The 23,863-nt window shown below is 34.9% G+C and overlaps 3 protein-coding genes and 1 long non-coding RNA gene across 5 annotated transcripts; 3 read left to right on the top strand and 1 right to left on the bottom strand.

The window, feature by feature from the left end:
* Nucleotides 1-1,222: 1,222 nt before the first annotated feature.
* On the top strand, nt 1,223-10,201 carry LOC130718085 (uncharacterized). 2 transcript variants are annotated; one of them, XM_057568547.1, is made up of 13 exons: nt 1,223-1,465; nt 2,275-2,332; nt 2,771-3,042; nt 3,124-3,198; nt 3,283-3,341; nt 3,475-3,610; nt 4,324-4,420; nt 4,522-4,588; nt 6,104-6,202; nt 6,951-7,040; nt 8,169-8,323; nt 9,372-9,473; nt 9,617-10,201. In XM_057568547.1, exons 3-13 carry the CDS (start codon nt 2,790-2,792, stop codon nt 9,756-9,758), a joined length of 1,275 nt encoding a protein of 424 aa, XP_057424530.1. In that variant the 5' UTR covers nt 1,223-1,465; nt 2,275-2,332; nt 2,771-2,789; the 3' UTR covers nt 9,759-10,201. The 2 variants fall into 2 exon arrangements, with proteins under 2 accessions (XP_057424530.1, XP_057424528.1); XM_057568545.1 differs by having other exon boundaries at nt 1,224-1,465; nt 2,774-3,042.
* A 1,201-nt stretch (nt 10,202-11,402) lies between these two features.
* LOC130719159 (probable pectinesterase/pectinesterase inhibitor 21) lies at nt 11,403-13,617 on the top strand. Its single transcript, XM_057569800.1, has 2 exons — nt 11,403-12,584; nt 12,781-13,617. The coding sequence occupies exons 1-2, from the start codon at nt 11,570-11,572 to the stop codon at nt 13,518-13,520; spliced, it is 1,755 nt and encodes a 584-aa protein (XP_057425783.1). The 5' UTR covers nt 11,403-11,569; the 3' UTR covers nt 13,521-13,617.
* A 526-nt stretch (nt 13,618-14,143) lies between these two features.
* LOC130721256 (uncharacterized) lies at nt 14,144-16,110 on the bottom strand. The gene is made up of 4 exons (XM_057572024.1): nt 15,863-16,110; nt 15,650-15,782; nt 15,454-15,568; nt 14,144-14,498 (listed from the first exon to the last, which is right to left on the bottom strand). Exons 1-4 carry the CDS (start codon nt 16,033-16,035, stop codon nt 14,437-14,439), a joined length of 483 nt encoding a protein of 160 aa, XP_057428007.1. The 5' UTR covers nt 16,036-16,110; the 3' UTR covers nt 14,144-14,436.
* Nucleotides 16,111-20,427: 4,317 nt separating this feature from the next.
* On the top strand, nt 20,428-21,912 carry LOC130718683 (uncharacterized). The gene is made up of 3 exons (XR_009012761.1): nt 20,428-21,180; nt 21,409-21,439; nt 21,568-21,912. It is a non-coding gene; the product is annotated as an uncharacterized LOC130718683 (long non-coding RNA).
* Nucleotides 21,913-23,863: the final 1,951 nt, after the last annotated feature.

Genomic DNA, 23,863 nt, shown 5'->3' with positions numbered 1-23,863 from the left:
TGCCCCATAGATTATTTTTCTGAGATGGGAAAAAAAAATTTCTCGCTTCAGCTAAAACTTATCATTCCGATGTTTCGCGAGACCTAAATTTAGAATAAATGTCTAGTTTATCCAAGTTTTACCAGATTTTAGTTGAAACTAGAAAACACTTGTTGATATTTGACACTTTCGATTTCAACAACATCTACAAAGCGATACTTTTTCTACCATAAAAGTTGTTAAGACTTGGCTTCGCAGCAAGATTAAAGATGACCTTCTCGAAAATTTATTAGTAATATATTGAGATAAATTTTTGTAAAAATCACAGTTGATACAATAATAGATAAATTTAGTACTATGAAAGAACGAAATATTGTATTTAAATGACTTTTTTATTATTTGAAGTTTATATAATATTCATTGACAATTTTTTTAATTTTTATTTCGGCCCCGCAACAAAAAAATCCTGGATACGCCCCTGCTCCTCCACCAACCTGTGAAGAGGGTGGTGATGATGAAGGGTTTGGGGCGGGAACTAGGTTACAGGGTGTTGCGCCACATTTTGTGGAAAAAGTTTTGCCGATAATGTTGTTGAGAATTTTAAAATTTGAAATTACTGTCTAATGCAGACTTTAAAAAAATTCAAAATTAGATACCGAAAGTCATTTGGTAACCCATAAATATCGTGAAAATGTCGTTAGTAAGCTACCGGTGGTTAAACCCGTCGGTAACATATGTCACTACAAGAAAATAATGAATTACCAAATTTTTTACCGACGATCTAAAAATCATCATATTAACGACGGTTAGGTCGTCGACAACATGACTTTTTTTAAAAAATATTAACTTACAGACAGAAAAATCGTCAGTAATTGAAATTGTCGCCTACCAATAATGTCGCAGACTTTACAAAATTCAAAAAAAATATTACTAACGGTTTTACCGACAGAAAAAGTCGTCGATATTTTCAAAATTTGTTAATGCCACTCATTAAGTATTACGAAGAGAAAAATGGACATAAATTTCAATATGAAAAGTTTCTTGTAAATTATTAATATATAATTAGAGGATCCTATGGTAGTAGGATCATATTCAAAAGCATAAATGACAAAAAGATTATATAATTAGTTTTTTATCGGAAAATATATATAATTAGTTTAATAACAACCAATTTAATTTACTTTGAGAAAAACAAAACAAAAAATTAAAAATAATTATTAAAACTCTGTTTCCGAATAAGACTGTCTGTCTCTGTCTCTGTCTTTGGCTTCTGTTCTCGTCTCTCCAAAGGAATTGCTTACAATCTCACATTCTTTCCAATTCTGGTTTTTGCTTCTGCGATCTTCATCTTCACCCTCACTGTGCTCATGGCCACTTCTCTTTTGCTTCATCCAGGGTTCATCATCTCTTTCTCAATTGGATTGCAATTCAATTAGCTCACACTGCTTGCTTTGCTCTCAGTTGCTGCCACTCCTATCTATTCAGGGTAAGACCCATTATCATCATCATGTGATTCCCAATTGGAAGTGTCTAGTTCATGAGTAGATTTTTTTCTAATTTTTGTTTATCAAAACAAAAGTTTGGTTTTTTCTTTCTGGGTTTGGTGTTGCTTTTGAATTTGGATTGTACCTTTATGGAAAATGGAAAATCAACTTAACCCAGTTCAACTTTATATTGAAATAATCAGAAAGTTTTGTTTTTTTTTCTGGGTGTTTCTGTATTGAAGATAGATTAACAATCAACATAACCCAGTTAAACTTAGTATTTGCAGGATCAAAAAGGTAACTTTTTTTTTCATCATTAGCTTCTAAATGTTTTGAACTTGAAACTTGAGTTACTATTTCTGGAACATTATTGGGTTTCTAAATTAATGATAAGATAATGCAATTGTTGCTTGTTGTCTGAATTTCTTTGGAAATCCTTTACTCTAAAGTTGTAATTCTCTTTCTTTTTGCATAAATTCTGATGGTTTCTTCTTCACTTTTATGATCCAAAACCTTTTGCTTGAAGCTACTTTATCTTGAGGAAGCTTTCATTCTTGTTGAGTCTGAATTGTTGCCAGTGTAAGGTTTATGTGGTTGGTGTAAGGGGGTGCACGGGGAAAGCTACTTTTTAGTTTTATCTCCATTCATGCATGTTGTAATCTTTTGAAAATCCTTTTAATCTTGTTAGTACAATGAAATGTTGACACGGACCGCAGTTGTCATGTCTCATCCCATTCTTGTGATGTAGTTGCTTTTTTGTCTATGTCATATTGTCATTCTATACCTTAAAGTCTCTCCTTGTCAATTTCAGGTGCAGAGGATAGCAGAACTTTTGGCCTGACCAGAGAACTGCCAGGACAAAGGACAAGGTTAGTTGGATAATTCTTTGGTGCTATTTTTAATTATGGCTTAAGATAAAGAAGTCAAGATCATTTATGCTGCTAGAAAAGGTCCAAATGGAAAAACCAGAAAATTAATGTTTCTGAGTGCTGAATAAAATATATATCAATTTTAAACTAATGTGGAGAGTCTCGTGAGTAACCTTGTACTACCTCTTCTTTTTTGGTTGACATTTAATTAGTCATGTCAATAGCTTTTTAGCGTTGATTTTCCTGCAAGTTGTAAGTGTTCTCTAAAGTCTGAACTTTAACTGATGAATCATTGTCAGAGGAATATATTTGCGGAACTATTATCCCCACTTTGTTCTTAAGTTTGTGCAGCTTGATGTCAGAGACTATAGAAACTCGGTTGTATGCACAGAAACACAAAATTCTTGGAGTTGATTAACTGTATTTTCTTTGTATCAGCAGGTGTAGTATTCAGGACATGGGGTGCATTGTGTCCTCTCAAAAGGATTCTGGGGGAAATAGAAGGAAGCCAGGGAGTATTGGAGAAGTTTCTGTAAATGTTCCCGGTCTAAGAATTCCTAAACCTGTTGATTTTGCTCACTCACTTGGTGACTGCTTGTCCAAGAGTTTAGTGGAACGCCTATCAGCACTTAGAACTCGTATAGTTGTAATGGCCGGCCAAGAAGGTCCTACAATTACAAGAACAAAAAGAAAAAGTGCCACCCAGCATGGTAAGTGTTAGCAAGGATGAATCATTTTTTAATAAGTAACTTGCGCTAATTTAATGATGCATCACCCAATTTCATCCTCAGGTGGTTCAACACTGGCTGATCTTCTGCAAGCTCTTGAAGACTACTTGCCAGTACTTTTGGGATTAGTCAAAGATGGTAAAGCATGCTTTTTTCTATTCATACTTGATGTATGTTCCCTCCTCAACATGTCCTGATTAATTCCTTGTCTTTGTTTTGCAGGAAGCCATTTGCAATTCAAAGTACAATTTGTTTGGGTGAATCAGGAGGATGATGCAGAGGTAGTTCCCATTTTGGTAATGAATACAGATGTTTTATGTTTTAATATTTATTTCTGTACACAAGAATACTGACCATTTTTTCTCTCCTCTCCACTTTTCCGCCCTTTTTGGTGCTATTGACACTTTTTTGCAGGAAACAGCTATGTCTAATGCTTGGTACGAAGTGTTGTCAGTTTTGCACTTGATGGCAATGCTATTGTTATCACAGGCTAATTTATTACTTCTTCCAAGAACATCCTCTGATGGTTATCAGCCAAAAGTAACAGAAGGTGAGTAATACTGAGTTTTTTGGTAGTTGTCAAAATATTCCTTGTTGCTTGCCCCAAAATTTTATTGCTTATTATACCCAACAACCAAAATACATTTTATCGTAGGATAGTACTTTGGGCCTCCAATTGACTCCCCCCCCCCCCCCCCAACTGATTGAGGTTTTGAAGATTAACTAAAGCTAAACGTAGAATATCCTTGAGGTTTTCTATTAATCTTGTTCTTCTGTGTTTATGATTATTTTACTACATGGAACATTTACTGATTATTTAAATTACCATTATATTTGATTCACTGTCAAAAAATATGACAAAATGTGTTTTAATTACCAGTAATTTTTAATTTGCCTCATTTATTCGTGAACTTTGAAGAAAGATAACCGTACTTCCCTTTTTGTTGCTCTTTGTCTTCTCATGTTTGGTGGATCCTTCCATTAAGTAGACCTAACACACGTGCATTGCGTGTGCTGTACATAATTCTCTTCATATCTGCATTTTAGATTGGAAATTTTATCTTGCCTTAAACAGAAGAATACAAAGTGTACTGTTTTTTCTTTTCAAGTCTTGGTTATATAATGCGGTAGCTGATTAACTGGAAAACATATTCTGCTGTCTTATATAATACTTCTATTTCTGACAGTGTTGCTTCATTGATTCCCCTATTATGTTTTCCTACTTTGAAGTTTGAACTTTTGGTGATTACTAATTACTAACAGAAAACAGACGAGCTTCTGTTGATATCTTCTTAAAGTCAGCTGGGTATCTGGACTGTGCTGTCAAGCATGTTCTCCCACAGTTGCCTGAAGAGCTCAGGTATATGAATATAAACAATGAATTGACTATCACACTGCTGTGTAGTCTAAACAATGTTCTCTTTTTTTATTTCTCTTCTCACTGTTGGTTATGGGTTTTAGGAGAAATTTACCAGTGGACCTTGCAGAAGGAGTTCTTCGAGCACTCTGTCTACAAGCATTGGGACAGGTATTAATGTTTTCTATTTCATGGAGTTACCAGATGAATTTCCTCGCATCTTGTAGTTCATTCTGCATGCTTAAATAGGAAGATACACAGCAGAGAATTAAAACTGAAAACCTATCATATTTAATGGCTAACCTAAAACCAATGGGTCATGTAACTTTATTCAAGGTGGAAGCTTCTTGTTTACTATTCTTGTCACGAATTTATGTTGAACATTAAGTTAACGACTACTAGAAATCACTTTGCTGGGGGTTTATTTATGTATCTAATCTAATAATTGACACCGGACTTAGGCCTAACTTAACCTGAAAAGCCAGTTTAATGGATGGAGATTGCCCAAGTCACTGCTAGTGGTACTAAGCCCATATACCCAAACAGTGAGATCTTTGTACACCAACCTCACACCTAGGACTGGAATCTAGGCCATGAAGTTTGCAAGATTGGACATATGCGAGTGGGCTAACATTAGGGTCGGGACAACCCCTGATATCATATCATAATACAACTTCTTCAAAACTTAAGTTGTTAGGTGAATGCACGTAACTGGCTTTACACCTTTTATATCTATGACATGGTCATTCAAAAGCTTTCTATGCTTAAAACATGGGAAATGCATAAGGTCCTGAAATTTAAGTTTTATTTAAAAGAAAAAGATGGCGGCAAGGATTAAACTGTTGATACATTGTCATGGCCATGGAGGCTTTGGTACTTATAAACCAACAGGCCATCCCCACTTTAAAATTGATTTCTTCATGTTTAAATCTGTCAGATTGGTTTTTATGCATTCCCCCTCATATGAAAGCCCACTATGCATCACATACTGTTAGAAACTACTCTATAGTCTAATACTAAGCTTTCAACGACGTTTCTAGGGTAGTTTAGTCGTCAAATGTTGACTGTGGACATAGGACCAGTTTTAAAGTGGACATCGCCTGCTGCTTAATAAAGTTTAGGTCTAAAGCTAAAGCCCAATTGTCAGACTAGTTTTGTCTTACTTTTTTTTTGTTCTTTTATGAAGATAAAACTGATATTAGAAGAAAGAGGGATAATGAGCCCAGATTTTCACATGCATAGTGCCAGATACATTCTAAAATGACCTGAGAGCCATTCAAATAGAAACTCTTATAGTCGAATTCTTTTAGTTCCACTGGTATGTAAAATGTTCATTTTATTCGAGGGTGAAAATTAAAGCTATAAAGGGATTAAAAGGGGACATTGTCCGATAGCTGCAGTTATCTTGATTTAAGTTTAAAGTCCTATATTTTGTCTTAATAAACATATTAACCATGGTTTTTTAGTCTAAAGGTGTATCTTTTCTATTAGAGAATGTTTGTGATTCAATACCATCAGACTTGTGCATATGTGACTATCCCATTTGTGGTGGCCGAATCCCATGTCAATTGGTACCAATGTTACATAGAAAACTGGAGAAGGGGAACAAAATGATAGAAACCTTCATTCACTCTCTCTCATATCTATTTTTGGGTAAAATTGTTATTCATATCAATATTTTAATAGGGTGTAGATATCCAACTTGGAATGGCAATTGATAGTGCCAAAGCCACACTTGCTGTGAAGCGTAGACTTGCATGTGAGATGGTGAAATATTGGCAACAGGTACAAATGTAAAATTTATTATCGTTATAATACCAGACATTGATAGGCATATGTAATGAGATTTTGGGAACTGTCATATTTTACTGCTGGTGCATTCTTCTGAATGCTTTTAGAACTCTGAAGTCTGAACCTCAAACTTTAATTTTTGGTATAAATTTTCAAATTTAATTTAATATCTGTAGGATTAAAGAGAAGCTTGTTTGAATTATATAAGTATTAATAATTTAAAATGTAGGCTGAAATGCACTTTTGGACCCCCAAGTTTACATTTTTTGCGATTGTTGACCCTGGTCTTATTTTTCTACGAAACGAGACCCTCTCCAGGCAATTTGTATGCAGAAGATGGCTGGTCTTTTTGCCTGGAGAGGGTCTCGGTTCGTAGAAAAATAAGATCAGGGTCAACAATCGCAAAAAAATGTAAACTTGGGGGTCCAAAAGTGCATTTAAGCCTAAAATGTAGTGAGGATCATTGTGTCCTGTTGTGAAATCTTTTTCTGGATTTGTATTGCGTAAGTTTTTTCAGTATGACCTCTGTTCTGTGGATGAATTTGTTGGTTTCCACTAGTCTTGGTTATTTCTCAATTGATGCCTTGTTTTATCCCAGATCTCTGATGGGATCTCTAACTTGTTCCGTTGGTTTTATATTTACAACATTTATTTCCGCAGGAAAATCCTTGTTTCAATTCTGTATATGCTGTATGTGCATTAGTAAGTTAACCTTACTTTGTTTATACCGTTTACTTTTCAGGCTCAAGATAATATAATGAACCTTCCTTTAGCTAATGGTTGGGGGAAGAAACATATACTTTATGTTAAATGGAAACATGTTGAAGCAAAGGTTTGTGTTTTTTCTGCCTTCTGGTTATTTGCATCTTGCTATTTAATACTCCCTCCGTTCCTAATTATAAGACCTAATACAAAAAATAGCGCTTATTAAGAAAGTATTAAATGTGTCTAATTAGTGTATTGGTTTTTTAAAAATGCATACATTCTTCCATATTTACCCTTTGTCATTTTCTCTCACTAATTAATGATAGGTGGTAATTAAAACTTTGAAATTGAAAACACACAATTAATGTGAGGGGTATATATGGAAGAGTATAATACTTTTTGCTAGATTATTGTAAAAGGTCTTATATTTAGGAACATGAAAAATCTAAAACTAGGTCTTATAATTAGGAACGGAGGGAGTATGTGTTATTGTATAGTAGTATGAGTTGAATGGATTTTCCTTGTTTACTGATTGCATTATGCCAATAAATGTTGGAGTATAAATTGATTGATATAATGCATTGTCCAAGATAAAATATGGAGCTGGTAACTTGAGAAATTGTGAGATTAAATTTCTATGTTTATTATGAGACCATGTTTAGTTGGAAGTGTCTTTAGGGAGATTTAGTTAATTGATCATGACTCATCTGCTTTTGTATAGTGACTGAAAACTAAAATACTTGGTCCAGCTGATGCTGATGTTTTCATTGAAGAGTTGAAGAGGATGATTAAATATTTTCTAAATTCTAATGATTAATGATCCACAATTACCTTCCCTGGGCCATATTTTACAATTGCTAGCTTTTCTCACATTCTAGGTACAGACCCGAACCTGGTAAATGAATTAGGGACCCTAGAATTATCATGTGTTATGCTGTTCAATTATATCATTAGTTTTCTTCTTTTCTCTTCTGTCATTGACTTGGTAGTGGGTTTCAACTTGGTTAATGAAGTGCTCAGCTGTTCCCATTTCTAGACTCTGACAATAATATGCTGAAATCATTTGATTTATTCTTATTTTATATGCCCTTAATCCTAGTTGATGAGACCTAAGTCTAACTACCACCATAAGCCTATATAGTTTCTTTTGCTTTCATCATATTGATGTAAAGTTCAGGAATTGAGTATAGAAGATGCATTCAACTGAAGCAACTGATGTAGATTAATTAATATGTTTATTGTATTGATTTACCAGTCTGCGGCATATTACTATCATGGTATGATTCTTGATGAGGGAAATACAGAGAAATCTCAAGGGATGGCTGTAGCTGCTCTGGAAGCAGCTGACGATTATTTCAAAGAAAGTAAGAAGCTGTGTGAGGCATTCAATGTGGCACCCCCATTATCAAGGTAATCCATTATATTCCCCGGTGCTCACTAATGTGATAGCATCCTTAGTTATATTTAGCCTGTCTCGAACTGGCACTGAGTGCATGTTAGATGTGTGCCAATTTGCTGTTAACTATGCTGTCTTTTCTGTTTACTGCATAAATGTACTAGGAAGAAGCATGGATGTCAAGATAATAAAAGGAATAGTAAATAGTTAGAAGAATTGGAATGCACATGATGCCTGTGTGAATGAAGATGGGTTAATGAACTTAGTCTCATGCCTCATCCTTTTGAGAGAACAGCAAGTCTTCTCATGACAATTTTGACATCTCAATTTCTTATGCCTTTAGAAAATGAAAGGTATTATATTATACTAAAATTGCTTAGCAGGTGATATACCTGTTTCAAGCTCTGAGCAACTAATTGATTAATGCTAAACTTGGGTCGTTGGTGAACTTTAGTTTGTGACTGATGTCTAAATCTATGTGCATAGCTCAACTAAATATTTGCTTTTACTTTAGTAATGTTTTTGACTTAGATAGTTCAGTATGTTTTGGTTTCGGATAGCTTGATTCTTGAGTTTCTACCTGTATCTTGCACTGTGAAATATTGGTAGTTGTTTCTCCTCTGAAAGGAATGTAAAATAATAATGAAGAATAAAGTTTGGAAACTGCAGTTTAATCTCAAGTTACTTTGCATATATACAACAAGCTTACGATATTTTGGCATGAACTTTTGTTATGTTTCTTTAGTTTAATATATTTAGGGAAAATAATTAGGGTTCTCAAGGAAATTGTCCATACCCTTTTCCTCTCCCTTAAATGTAATGCAACACCTTAGGAATTGCTGAAATCATATAACCTTGTAAAGTTGAATAGTTTTCTTCACCGGTTTCTTGTCCAAAGAAAAGATCAACATTAAGTGAGACATGTAATATACATATGCTCAACTCTTTGTCATGAACATGCCCTATTTTTTCAAGTTCATTTTTCATGCACCATTCTAGTTCCATATTTTTTGTGGTGATATGCTTTATTATGGTCATCTAACTGGCTTATTCATGGTACAGAAATCCACCACTTTGGGGTACAATGAAATATCTCTCTGAGAAAATTCCTAAGGATACCTCGAGCAAGGTTCGAGTAAACCGTGATCTTTACTCTCATGAGAGGTAAACTTTACAGAGTGCAAGATTTAGTGGTTGCCTGAACAACTGTAATTTCAACATTGATAATTATTCTTTCTCAATGAGAAGAAGTAAAGAAGTACAAGGAGTAACTAATTTATGCATGTTCTTGCTAATGTTTTTTACAGAATCATGGAGACAGCACCAACATTGCCTGATTTTGCCTTGGCTTTGAAACCAGATGAGTATCAACTTCCTCCAGTGAGTCCCTCTTGGACCGAAAACGTGAAAGGGGGGCTAACTGGCGCCGCCAACCATCTCAAAGGATGACAAATGATTAAAAAAAAAAACTTGCCAATTTGCAGACCTCAGAGCTGTCATCTTAGCTGTGGAAGAAGGAGAAGGAAATGAACTTATTTCCATCTTTTTTCTCTGCCTTATGCTTTTGTTTTTGCTTTTATAAATTGATTGCCTTCTTTCCTCCACAACATTTGGAAGCAGCAACTGGAAATAGAGCTGCAAGTTGTGTTCGATTGATCTGTCTAAAGAAAGGGGTTCCTTTGCCAATACCCAAATCCTTCCATTTGTTAAACCAAGTTGTATAAGTGATTGTGTGTAGAATTAACATGAGCTATGCAGAGAAAGAATGATTTCCTTCAAGTGTCAAAATTCGAAGGACTTTGAAATGCAAGGGGAATATATGATACTTTAACATATGATACACTCGACAATTTTGAATTTTCATATGATAGTGTGCTCCATTACATTTTCAATGCTAGGTTCTTAGTTCTTATTACTATTCATGTGGGCACGTACTGTCACATGTGCTTAAGCAACTCTCAAGCAATTTTGCTCCAACCATAGTTCTTAATTCTTAGTTCTTAGTCTTATTCATTTGGTTCCACAAACCACATTATTTATATTTTTTATTTTCATAAAGCAATAAAATAAAACTCATAAAGTAATAAAGAACTTTGGATGAGAGAGAAAAAATATTATTTTATAATAAGAACTCAAAAATAAAACTTCTTATTTAAGAATTGAGTTCTTATTTTTTTTTTTGGACGAAATTCTTATTTTTAAGAACTAAAAACTTCACGTCAGCCCCTCCAATGGTTAATAACTCAGTTCTTAGTTCTTAACTCAGAACTAAGAACTAAGAACCTTGCATTGGAGATGCTCTAAGTCATAATGTTTAGAAAACCAGACAAGTCATTAGGTCATTGAACCAATGAACCATGGTTGAACATGTAATTATTAAATATGAAAATTTAATATTGTATAACATTTAAAAATTTTATTTTTGGCACACAATATATTTAATAACAAATTTACATAAAATGTTAAGAAATTAACTTCTTAATTTTTTTGTGGTTACATGAGGAAAATTAACTTTTAAATTGGCATAAAGTTATTATATTGTATATTTTATAAGAAGAAAAATGAATAATAAATAGATAAAAATAATAATAATTTAAGTATGTGAGCATTTTACTTCACATTAGGCTTTTATTTGAGTAGTTGTTTAAATCACTTGATGTGGGTAACTTTACTTAAGGCTAATGGATTTATTCCATATTTTATTGTATACTACCAATATATGTTAATATTAGTGTCAAGAAATTAATTCCTCTCAAATAAAATTGAGTTTTGTAGATGAAAAAAATATGTTCAGACAACTTTTTATGTTTAATAACCTCGAGTCAAACATGAATTGGTTGTATAATGTGCATATCTTGCAAACAACAAGTATTTGAAAAACAAAATTGATTACCATACCGTGTGGCTTGTGTGTTTCGTGTTTGCTTGAAATAGATTGATTTCCTGTCCTCTGATAATTAGTTATACTTAATTAACCATTTCAATTTTTAGAAAAGACAAAATAAATTTACCTTTTTATGTTTCATGAACTTAGAAATCCAGCATACAATATTTCAAAAACAAATCAGAAATGTTGGCAATATATTCCGTGTTTCCGTGTTTCATCTTTTTTAGCAAAGATAGTTGTATGTTTGCTGAATCATGTCATGGTGTTAAACAACATGCTCATTACATATAAATAACAACATTTGCTGCTTGTTAATCATCAACTAAATATTAATTAATTTACAACAGGAGTTTCTTAACTCTCAATATTCAAAATGGCTGGGGGAGATGCAGAGAAGGGGAAAAGATTCGCCATCATTGGTGTGTCAGCCTTGTTATTGGTGGCTATGGTTGTGGCTGTCATAGCTGGCGTGAGCCATGATCATGAGTATGACAATGATATAGAAGACAACAGGAAGCACATTGCAACAACTTTAAATGCAGTGCAAACCATTTGCCATCCCACTGATTACAAGGAGGAATGTGAGGAAAGCCTGATAGCAGAGGCAGGAAACACCACTGACCCAAAAGAGCTTATTAAAATTGCATTTGACATTACAATTAAGAAGATTGGTGACAAACTTGAGGAAACAAATTTGTTACATGAGGTTGAGAATGAGCCTAGAGCCAAGATGGCACTTGACACATGCAAACAACTCATGAATCTTTCAATTGAGGAGTTAACAAGGTCATTTGATGGAATAAAAGAGTTTGATCTCATGAATTTGGAGAAAATCCTCATGAATGTTAAGGTTTGGCTTAGCAGCGCGGTCACATACCAAGATACATGCTTGGATGGGTTTGAGAACACAACTAGCAATGCTGGTATGAAGATGAGGGACCTATTAACAACAAGCATTCACATGAGTAGCAATGCCCTTGCTATTGTCTCTGACCTTGCCGATACCGTCTCGGATTTCAATGTCACAAAGTTAACCGGACGTCGCCTCCTCCATCAGGATGATTCTGAGACTCCCTCATGGGTTGATCATGACCATCGCAGACTCTTTGATTCAAAGAAAAATATATTCAAACACAAGCCTAATGTGACTGTAGCCATTGATGGAAGTGGAGATTTCAAGACCATCAATGAGTCATTGAAGAAAGTTCCTGACCATAATGAAAATCCTTTTGTGATTTACATCAAGGAGGGTGTTTACCAAGAATATCTTGAAGTTACCAAGCATATGACCCATGTCGTGTTTGTGGGTGATGGTAGCAAAAAGACACGAATTACTGGCAACAAAAACTTCATAGATGGGATTAACACCTATAGAACCGCCACTGTTGGTATGTCCCTTTCTAATTATATAACTATAACTACTACACTTCTAGCTTGTCAACATTTACTCAAGATTGATAATTTTGAATTAGCATTTTCTTTTAAGCTTAAATGAAATAAAAAATACATTTTTAAAATTGTAAACTAAAGATAAGAAATTTTTATGTATGAATTGTAAATTAATGAAATATATGTTTTATGCAGCTATTCAAGGAGATCATTTTACTGCCATCAATATTGGTTTTGAAAACTCTGCTGGACCCCAAAAGCATCAAGCAGTAGCATTGAGGGTTCAATCAGACAAGTCCTTGTTCTACAATTGTTCAATGGATGGTTATCAAGATACACTTTATGCACACACAATGCGTCAATTCTACCGTGATTGTACCATTTCAGGTACCATTGACTTTGTCTTTGGTAATGGGCTAGCTGTTTTCCAGAACTGCACTTTTGTGGTCCGAAAGCCTATGAAAAACCAGCAGTGCATTGTGACTGCACAAGGCAGGAAAGAAAGGCAACAACCAACAGGAATAATCATCCAAGGGGGTTCCATTGTGTCTGACCCTGAGTTCTACCCAGTGAGGTTCGACAACAAGGCCTACCTCGCTCGTCCATGGAAGAATTTCTCCAGAACTATTATCATGGACACCTTTATTGATGATTTGATTCAACCTGATGGTTACTTACCATGGCAAGGATTGGATGGACCTTCCGGCATGAACACCTGCTTTTATGCTGAGTACCACAACACTGGCCCTGGTTCAGACAAATCAAAACGTGTGAATTGGGCTGGGATCTGGAACCTCAATTCAGAAGCTGCACATTGGTTCTCTGCATCCAAATTCTTCCATGGAGATGACTGGATTCGGGCTACTGGGATTCCTTACTTCCATGGCATTCCCGACCATCATAGGCATAAGAAGACATTACTTAATTGGTTATAGGAATGACTTGTGCTCAAGAGAGTCATGCACCAAATTTATTCCTGTGTAATTCAATTCTTTCTCTCATTTTAATTCCATTTATTAATTTTGACATGGGTTATTATATCATTTATGTTCTTGGGAATACAAAGACTTGCAATTGACGATGAAAAGACTATACAACGCTATACCACATTTTAATTATCATTACACATACAGCATCAATATTTGCTATCATATTTTTGTAATAAGAAAATTATATTACACAAATAGAATAATGATATAATTCATAGGAGTATAATGAAATACAAAAGACAACATATAATTACGAAGATCACACCAAACATTGACAATAAATTGAAGGGCCTACTTTTGTGCAACTTACTAATATGTGTCGATACAATATTTTCTTCTTAGGTACAAGCTTTCAGTCCAAAATATTTTGATTCACATCACTAGTAAAAGAAAAAAGAATGCTTTAAAGAAGAAACAACCGCTAGTTTCATGACAACTTCCAAGACCCAAACCCAGAAGTCACTCTGTGTAGGGTAGTATTGCCTGAAAGATTATAAATCCCTTAAATCAGTAATTAACCAATTTTTTTAATGTCAGCACTACTACTCAAGAAATATTAAAAACAAATAAACAAAGCAAAGCAAAATCTTTACATCTCGGCTACTTGAGCAATGTTTATATGTAACAAAATTTTAATACACCTATCAAGATCCAGGAATATTTGACCTCTAAATCATGTCTAATACGTACCCTCATTCTAGGTCATTGAAAGAGAAGTGGATTATACAACACTCACGATAGACTGCAATGTCACAAAGACTGGCATGTTAGAACCCAATTTAGTTTGAGTTAAGCAGATTAATTGGGATATGAATTTTTAACATATCACTTCAATATCTCAGTTGCTACAACAATTTGCAATCTAATCTAATGTGCCATTTGTATCATCTCCCTCAGCCAACTCCTTTTGCTTCTCTTGTTCCACTGTAAAAAACATAAGCAAGTCATTGTAAATTTGTAATGTCCCCACATTCATGGTACAAAAGCAATTCAAAACATATGTGTAGTTTTTACAAACTAGTAAGATATTACTGATGGGGAAATCTTTATAGAGAAGTTCCCTCATCCAAGTAACCAAATATAATCTGCATGGCCTAGATATGAAAATCTAGTCAGCAGATACAGAAGAACCTGTGAGATTTCAAATTGATAACTATACTAACATTTCATCTGTCACAAAAGTTTCATACGATTCACTAGCATCTAATTGAAAAATATACAGATAAAATGCTGAAAGTCATTTATTTAATAGTTCAAGTGTGGCTTTCTCTAGAAAATTGAGATAAATATTGACCAAGATATATTAAGCTTAAAGCAAAAATGCAATTTGATTTTTCCGTTAGTTTCAAACCTTTTATTCATCAGTCCACAGCTAAACCTAAATGGGTTATCCGCTAAGAATTACAGTAGAGCAGTTTATGTATACAAAAATCAAAATTTAATACGTAATTTTAGTATTGCCCTATACATTACAAAAACATAATCAATTTTTTTTACACTGTTCCAATGCCTACCATAAATTGCCTGTATAAAACACATGTAAGAACTTCAAATATGAACATCAGGGGTCATGGTTTTTGGCAAAAAGTAACTTCATTATTTTTCTATTCTCCCTACTTTCCTTCAGTTATGTAATTCCTTAGTAGTCTTCATGCATGTTTGGAAATCTTTCTACAATTGATTCGGCAGCCAAAAACAATTCTAGGGAGAAACTTCTGTGAGTAGCTTCTGGGTCGCGTAATTGATTCAAACGCGCTGTTCCTAGTTTAGGAGACTTAAATAGTCCATAATCCAATTTACCAGAACAATTGAGTTACCAGTTATCTAAACATCAATGCAAGATCATCAAGCAAATGTGAACTAGACAGTAAGAACTTACCCATGAGCTGATAGAGCGCCTTCTGAGTTCGCTTCTCAAGCTTATCAAGCTTCTTCTGCACATCTCGGCGCAGGTCCCAGTTAGGTTTCTTAGGAGCAATATTCAGAAAAGGGTCCTAAAACATAAAAATACCAAATTAGAATCAAACAAGGGTGATCACAAGAAAGAAGCTGAAGCTGAAGCTGAATCCATTTACCTCCTGGGGATGAGGCTCAGGCGCAGAAGCAGCAACAGGGTCTTCAAACTTCGGTAACACTGCAGGGGCAAGCTTCCCTTCCTGAAGATGCTTATCATGTGGAACATAGTTGCGGAACTTCATGCTCAGATTTCTGCAATGAAAATTGAAATTAGTGTCGAAATTGTCAATTGAATTCAGAAAATCAATGAAATTGCAACTGCAACTGCATACTCTTGTTCTTCTTGTGGTGATTCATCTCGATCATCGTTGCCATTTGCGGCTGCAGATTCAGGTTCGGTTCCAGCTTCAGGAGCATTCGATAATTCTTGAGCTGCTCTCAATGCTGCCAATCTTTCACGACGGGACGCGACGGTTTGCTCAATCGATTCTTCTTCGCTACCCATCTCTTTGCCTCCAATTTCAAGTTTCTTCCGTTCTGTTGTTATTCAGAGAAACCCTAATCCCCAATATATTCACTCCAATCAAAAGTTTGTTTCAATTTCTGTATTTTAAAAAATGTGAATAAATTAGATTTTTCAAATAAATAGTAGCTTTTAGCCCCGAGAATAATTTTTTTAAAGGGGTCCTAATAATAATTTAAATACATTCATTTTCAACATATTTATACCCACTGTTAAAAAAAAAAACATATTTATACTCAAGAGGAGTTAACTCAGTTCGCAATTTAGATTGAGTGTGTGGGAAGAGCTCTTGGGTTCGTTCCCCACACAATACACTCTAGTACGTAATGTCTTGTTTTATCTTTAGAACGGGCTTTGTAATCAAATTGAGGGGTTTAAAAGTAAATTTTATTGGGGTGGTGATACATCTAAACGTAGTCTTCATTGAGCTACTTGGGACAAATTATGTCGTTCCAAGGATGATAGGGGATTGGGTTTTAGGGAATTTAAGTCTTCTAATGTGGCCCTTGTGGTGAAGAACTCGTGGAGAATTTATAATTTTTCATATTCTCTATTTAGCCGGTAGTTTAAGGTTGTGTACTTCCCAAGTGGAAGCATTTTGGGTGCTAAAAAAGGCTATCGCCCTAGCTATACATGCGTGGTCAAGTATTTTGAAGTCTAGCTGGGTTTTTGAAAGAGGTGGGAGATGGAGGATTGGTGACAGAGAGGCTGTTGAAATTTGGGTGGATAATTGGCTTCCCCATGGATCACCTCTGGTTTATCATGAGGATTTGGCTTCTAAATTTCAATTAAAAATGTGGATAATTTACTGGAACAAGGCAAGTGGAATGTGTCTCTTATTGATCTGGTTTTTAATCCTGCAATTGCAGCTTACATTCTGGCGGATCCGCTACCAGTTCGGAGGTGTGATGATAAGCTATTTTGGCCGGACACTTCTGATGGGTGGTACTCTTCAAAATCGGGTTACGAGTTATTCAAAGGTTGCAACAGGGGGAGACAGCTTCCCCGTCTTCTTCCTCTTTGCTTCCAGTTATTGTGTGGCGTGTCATATGGAGGTCCACGACCCTTCCCCGATGTAAGAAAGTTATGTGGTGAGCTTGCTCTAGTTTCTTACCGGTTCGTGCTGTGCTTAGGTGGAGGGCCTTGGACGTTGATCCTTCTTGCCCTTAGTGTGGCGTTGATGATGAGACTGCATGTCATGTGGTATTATGTTGTCTGACAATCGCTCGGGTGTGGTTTGCAAGCTTGGGACTTCGTTTTTCTAGAGTGGATACGTTCCACGACTTGGTGTTGCTGCTCCTTGCGGGGGTGGATTCATATATGGTAGAGAGGGTTATTACCTTGGTGTACGTTGTTTGGGAGGCTCAGAATGCTCTTGTGTTCGACAATAGGGGCCTTGAGGTGGATCTTGTGATGGCTCAGCCTGAGGCGCTGCATTCGTTGCCACGTCCAGTCGTCTTGCCCTGGACAACAGTGGAGAAGCCAGCAGGATGGAGGAGACCGGTTGCGGGGTAGATAAAGATTAATTTGGACATGTCTGTTCGTAGATCTGTTGCGGGTTTTGGGATGTTAGCGAGGGATGTTGATAGAGAGATTATGGCAGCTACTACTCTTTCCCCAAACTTGATGCAGTCGGTTGGTTTAGCACTTTAGCTGAGGCTCTTTGTCTTCGGTGGGCTATGCTTCTTGCAATTGATCTTGGGTTCCGGACAGTATGCTTTGAAATTGATTCCTTGCAGCTATATCAGTGGTGGAGCCGACGTACCAGAGACAATTCTTATCCTAATTTAATTATTAGTGATTGTCGTTCCCTTTATTTTTAGCTTTTGCTTTTGGATGTTTTATATGTTCTTCGTTTTGGCAATTGTGTCGCCGACTTTTTAGCTCGGAGTGCCTCCTCTTGTTGTGTTTGGATTGAGGAGGGACCTCCTGGACTTGATGTTATTGTTTTCTCTAGTGCTTTGGCCTCTGTGCTAGTTTGATTTAATATATTTAAACAGCTTTTAAAAAAAAACATATTTATCCTGAGGAAGCTATGAGCGAGAGTTTGAATCTTGTTTGGCGGCAGCCTCTCGCAAATTTTTTTCAAGGTTAACATTGATGGTAACTTCGGAGAGGCGGAGCGGTGTATGGGCTCGTGTGGGACCATGAGGGGCGTTGGATCTTTGGCTTTGCGTTGTATGGGGTTTGGGGGTAGGCGCTGTGTTCGGAGGCTCATACGATGAGGGACATATTCTCCTTGGCGTGTAGTAGAGGATACAAGAAAATGTTTAATCAAACCTGTTACCTTCACTAGAGGATGGAAATAATGTGAGTTTATCTCTGATTTTTTAATGATATACGGTTATTGTTAGCTAAGAAGTGGACAATCTTCACTATCTGGGTTCATTGCGATTTGCGATAGGGTGATATATATACATGAATGAGATGTATCGCATGAGAAAACTCTACTTGTATGAGAATGATAAGAATAATTTTTAGCCTTTAGATTAAAATAGATGGTTGAGATTAAAACACTCTATTAAAAGAGTCACGCGGCTACATTCCAACTTAATTGTTCTTCTTCGGCCTTTGCTCCTTTCTGTTTCCACCTGCTACCAGTACTCGATTGACATGGGCAGATATTCGACGTTCTCCCGTCGCCACCCATTCCCACCTGAAACCAACGCCATGAATTTTCACCACCGTTGTTTATGCCCACTTTTATGCATGTAAAAGTAGTCATTTGACCAATCAGTCAATACCTCATTCTTTGCCAAGGTTGATTAAATCAAGTTGTGAATTTATCAGCATCTTCCTTTTGTGTAATTGATGTCATGATTGCAATAGCTCTAGCAAATGGTGATGGAAAACTTTCAAATTGATATTGTTGTTCAGTATTTATTTGCTTTTTGTTGATGAACTCCACAACCAGTTTCATTGAAGAAATGTGGGAAATGTTGTTTGGTATTGCATGGTGGTTTAACGGTGGCAAGTCAGATGATGAGATTTGTACGCTGATTTTGGATGTGCACCGGATGGAGAGCGTGATAGGTTGATGGCACGTCTGAAAAATGGCAAGCCACTGCATTGAAAGGTTTTCTAAGGGATGAAGCACGTGACTCTTTTAATAGAGTGTTTTAATCTCAACCATCTATTTTAATCTAAAGGCACAAAATTATTCTTATCATTTTCATATAAATTGAGCTTTCTCGTGTGATATATCTCACACATATATATTGGATAATTGGATTCAAGATATTTTATTTTTCTTATCAATATCAAACTTTATAACCATTAGTAGGAGATTTTGATTACAACTTTCTGATTTATTTCAACAGAATAGTTGCTATTGATTAGCAAAATTCTCACATGGGATATCAATCATATCGTATTCTTATTTTTATACTATAAACTATTTTTAAAACTAAGAAAAAGTAACTCCTATTTGTGGCACCATCTCATGCTTTGTTTTCTTTGATTTTTTTTTCTCTCATACTATTTTTTAGTAAGTAGGTGATGTCATATTTTATTTTTTTTTGAATGTTTTGGAATTTAAAAATTCAATTTTTTCCTCATAATTAATTCTGATTTTTAGATATTATTTACTCTCATAATTAATAATGTAATTCAAAAATTATTTTCCTTAAATCATGATACAAATTGTTACAATCAATAAGTAATTGATTTAAATCTTTATTATTATAGAATGTTATTAAACTTTCACCTGACATTCGGGCCTTTTTATTATTAACTTTAATATCAATTAAATTTAATAAATTAAAATAAAGTGAAAGGTTATATTTGAATCAAATGTTACATGTATGATGTTTTATTTGGTTCGGATTTCATTTGTGAAATCCAAATACAATAAGAGTTTAATGGATATACACTGACAGTGTAAAATAGTTTTACACAGACATCCAATTGAATTCCGCCAAATCAGAAAATATCTTATTCTTTTAATTAAAATTAAAGTCAAATGTAATTATCTCTCCTATGTGGCATGCTTTGATTGGATGACTGTGTAAAACTATTTTACACTATCAGTGCATATCCATTAAACTCATACAATAAACCAATAATATTTAATGGCTTTGATATTATATCTAGATAACCGACAACTTAATATGAAAACGTTTGGAGAAGATACATTATGTTGATATTTTTTTCATGTAAAATTCAAGTCACTATTTTAGTGTTTGGATATTTTCTTTGACAATGAGTTCTAGCTCGAAAATCAATTTTGGGATGAAACTATAAAACCTTAGCTTCAGCAATGGATAATAATCAATTGTAGGAGTAGGATTTCACAACCTTACCTTAGGAAAATCACTTTCCTAGTAATTGTATTATATATTTGAAAATTTACTACTTCATTTTCAACTCACTTTATCACAGTCAATTGTAACCAAATCAGTTATCACACTACTGATCCAAAAATGCAAAGAGGATAGGGTCACTGTGAATAAATTTGTTGAAAATCTAGTGACAGTGAACTGTTATGGACAGATCTGTGGCAGAATTAAAAATTTCATTCTTTTGGTTTACAAGCATTATAGATGTATTATGATGTTTCACATCTTAAAACACATCTGTAAAATATAAATTAGGTTCCTCATAACTAGTAACAGATTATTAGAAATATTGCAAATTTATCTAGGAAGTTACTTGTCATTCATCCAACCACTCTAACATTATATTGCTTTCTGCATTAGTTTTAAGATATTATGCCTCTTTTCTCTGAACTTTAAAGCAGGAAGCAACATCTACATGATGATGTTTATTTTATGTGTAAGCTAGTGTTTGCATAACTCTTACTTTAAAGTTACAGCAAGTTTTGCTCCAATTTGAACTTGTTTGAGTTTCTACGCATCTGATATATCTAATCATTTTTATCAATATAGTAGGATTCAGATAGTAAAAACTCAAAAGAGAAGAAGAAGTGATAGGAAAACAAAGGCATGGAGAGACCAATTCTTTCATCCCCATCTTCAGGGAGCCAAGTAGCATTGAGAAAATAGTTGGGGACTTTGAAAGAGAGCAACAACAGAACCAATATGCCTCAGCTACTAAGATTCAGAGCCAACTCTAAAGAACCAATATGCCTCAGCTACTAAAATCCAGGCTGTTTATAGAGGTTATATGGTAAGCTTTTATGTTTTTCTTGTGAATGCCTTGTTTTCTCAATTTAGGCCTTTAAAACAGTACCCTTAGAGACATGTTATGAAACTAAATTAGAAACCATACAATGAAAAGAAGTATTTAATATATTAAAAATCTACATAGCATTGTGATAGAATCCAGCAAAATCTGATAATGTTGATTATGTGTTGAATTTGTAAACTGACATGTCCTTATGCATTTAATATGCAGGATGCCCAAAGTGCCATAAATGATATGACAGGTTAGACATTTTATTATCTCCCATGCTGTTTGTTCCTTGCTTCTATAATCTTGAAATTCTTACATAATAATCTTCATGTTTTTTGTCTATCAATTAGATAATATGGTCTTTAAAAATTTAATTCTCAGGATATTAATATTTGGGGGAATGTTTATCCAATGCTTGTGGCTCTTCCTTACCTTCACCAAAGCAATGGTTGTGTTATTATCAATGCATCAATTGCAAGCCTTTACCAAGATGAGTTTATATGGTGTAAGTATAATAGTTTATGCATTAAGTTTGTCATTCTCTGTTTTCTTTATGATTCTCTGTTCTATTGCCTTTGGTACAACTTGGCTTAGGAATTTCCAAAGGCTAATGGGATTGGATTCAGATTGAAATCGTCTACAAGTGATATTTTTTAGTTAGCTACCAACTTATTTTTTCAAATTGGGTTGTTATTCATGCTATTGGGAAAAAAGCAAATTACCCTATATTTTGAGTTACTTTATGTAAGCTTTGTTATGTTGTTTTCTTGAATAAAGTAGTATTAAGTTTTATCTGATGCTTAGATATGTTTATGTTTGATATGTTTACATTATTTTGATGTTAATTGTTTTTGAAAACTTGTACAATTGCAGCGGTTAGAAGCCGCCGCTAAAAAACATTTTTTTTGTAGTGCTAATACCTATACCAACGGAAGAAGTCGTAGGTATATCTCGAAGTATTTTCCTACGGCTTCAAAACGGTCACTATAGGATATACCGACGAAAATTTATCCGTGGGTATAGCGAATTAAAAACCACGAAATGAGATGTCCGTCGGTAAAGGTTTTTTGGGTTATACCCACGGTTTTAAACCCTTTACCGACAGTTTTCTGCCGTTGGTATATGGCAAATTTGTTGTAGTGCCTATTTAAGAACCTTATGACAAAGAACACATAGTCAAGGTCAATCACCTCTAGATTCTCCGTCGGTTGCACAACTTAGCCATCCTAGTCCTCAACAGATTGGGACTAGTGTGTTTTCCAAGAAGCTTGACGATGACAGAATTCTTCCATGGCTTGCAAATCTCCTTGCAACCTCCGCAAAATGCTATGTTTCCTATAGTGTTGCGTTTCTCACACGAGATTTCAATCATCGAACAAAGAGGGTTATGCTCCTTCTTGGCATGCTCTCGACCTTGCTCCTCCTCATTGGACCACATAACATTCCCCTTAGAATCTGACTCAAAACATTCTGGTGGAACCTCTTCCTCATTCGTGGCTTCCCTTCCATTCACATCCAAGCAAATATCTTTGTAGGAGATCACCTTACGGGTCAACCAAACTTATGTTGCTACCATCGATGGAGCTCTTCCTTCTCATGTTCCCTTTTTCACCTTAAACTTACCCAACCTTGGCCTACCACCACCATCAACCTCAATGTTGCACGAGGTTGGACCTCCGACACCACTCATGAACACAACGTTTTCTCTCATGAATTAGAGTCCTTGATTTAATCTTTTTCGGTACAAGAGGAAGGCGATTTAATCTAGTGATAATATATGAATTATTGTATGAAAAAGATAGGAAACCTTTTAACCATGTAAATTAAAACTCAACTTCTGATCATATATTTCAATACAAACCGACAAAGAAACTTGAAACTAGCCACCATTTATCGGTAATTACATCTTCATCTTGTTTAATAGAAGGAGACATATACTATTATTTAAGCTGTATATTTAAATTAAAGCATTTAATTACAATTACCGAGATTCCAGTTAAACTTATAAGTCCAGCTTCTATTATCCCAGCTGTGATACACACCATCAGTTCTCACTGACCAATAAATCTTTTGATGGCTTCCCTCTGAGTGAGGATCATAGGCATAGAAAAGAATGCACTTACTACCCCAATACATTTGAACTTGTTTAGGATTAAAATTTCCGACTCTTGTGAAAGCTCTTCCTTGTGGTAACTTAGTCCCACCTGAGTCATGATCGTAAATGAATGACACTAGAGCTGCGCCAGGCGGCATATCATTGCTAATGGAGACGAACAATAAGTTGATTTTTGACTCATTTAATTCAAGTTTGGGTAGAGTTTCGAATTTTTTTACAGAATGTGCAAATGTTGAGCTGCTAAACAAACATACTGCAAAAATACTCAAAAGCGTAACATGAATTGAAGTAGACATCATGTTTGTTATCTTTTCACGACCTTATATTGGTTTTTCTGGTTTCTTACTTAGCACTCATACACACACATATATATATAGGGAGGTTGGGTTACCTGTGACAAATGTTAGTCATCCATTGGTTGAAATTTATTACCTGTCACACATATTTATAAATTATGTATACTAGCAAACTAATGATGATCAATATAATAAGGGTTGCGCATCATCCTCAATAACCATGTCCATGATTTTCTCAAGCTAATAAAGGGAAATTATAATTTCC

This window comes from Lotus japonicus, chromosome 5 (assembly GCF_012489685.1).
Source record: "Lotus japonicus ecotype B-129 chromosome 5, LjGifu_v1.2".
NCBI lineage: Eukaryota > Viridiplantae > Streptophyta > Magnoliopsida > Fabales > Fabaceae > Lotus > Lotus japonicus.
Note: the sequence above shows the minus strand (reverse complement) of the source record. Positions and strands in the feature narration are given on the sequence as shown.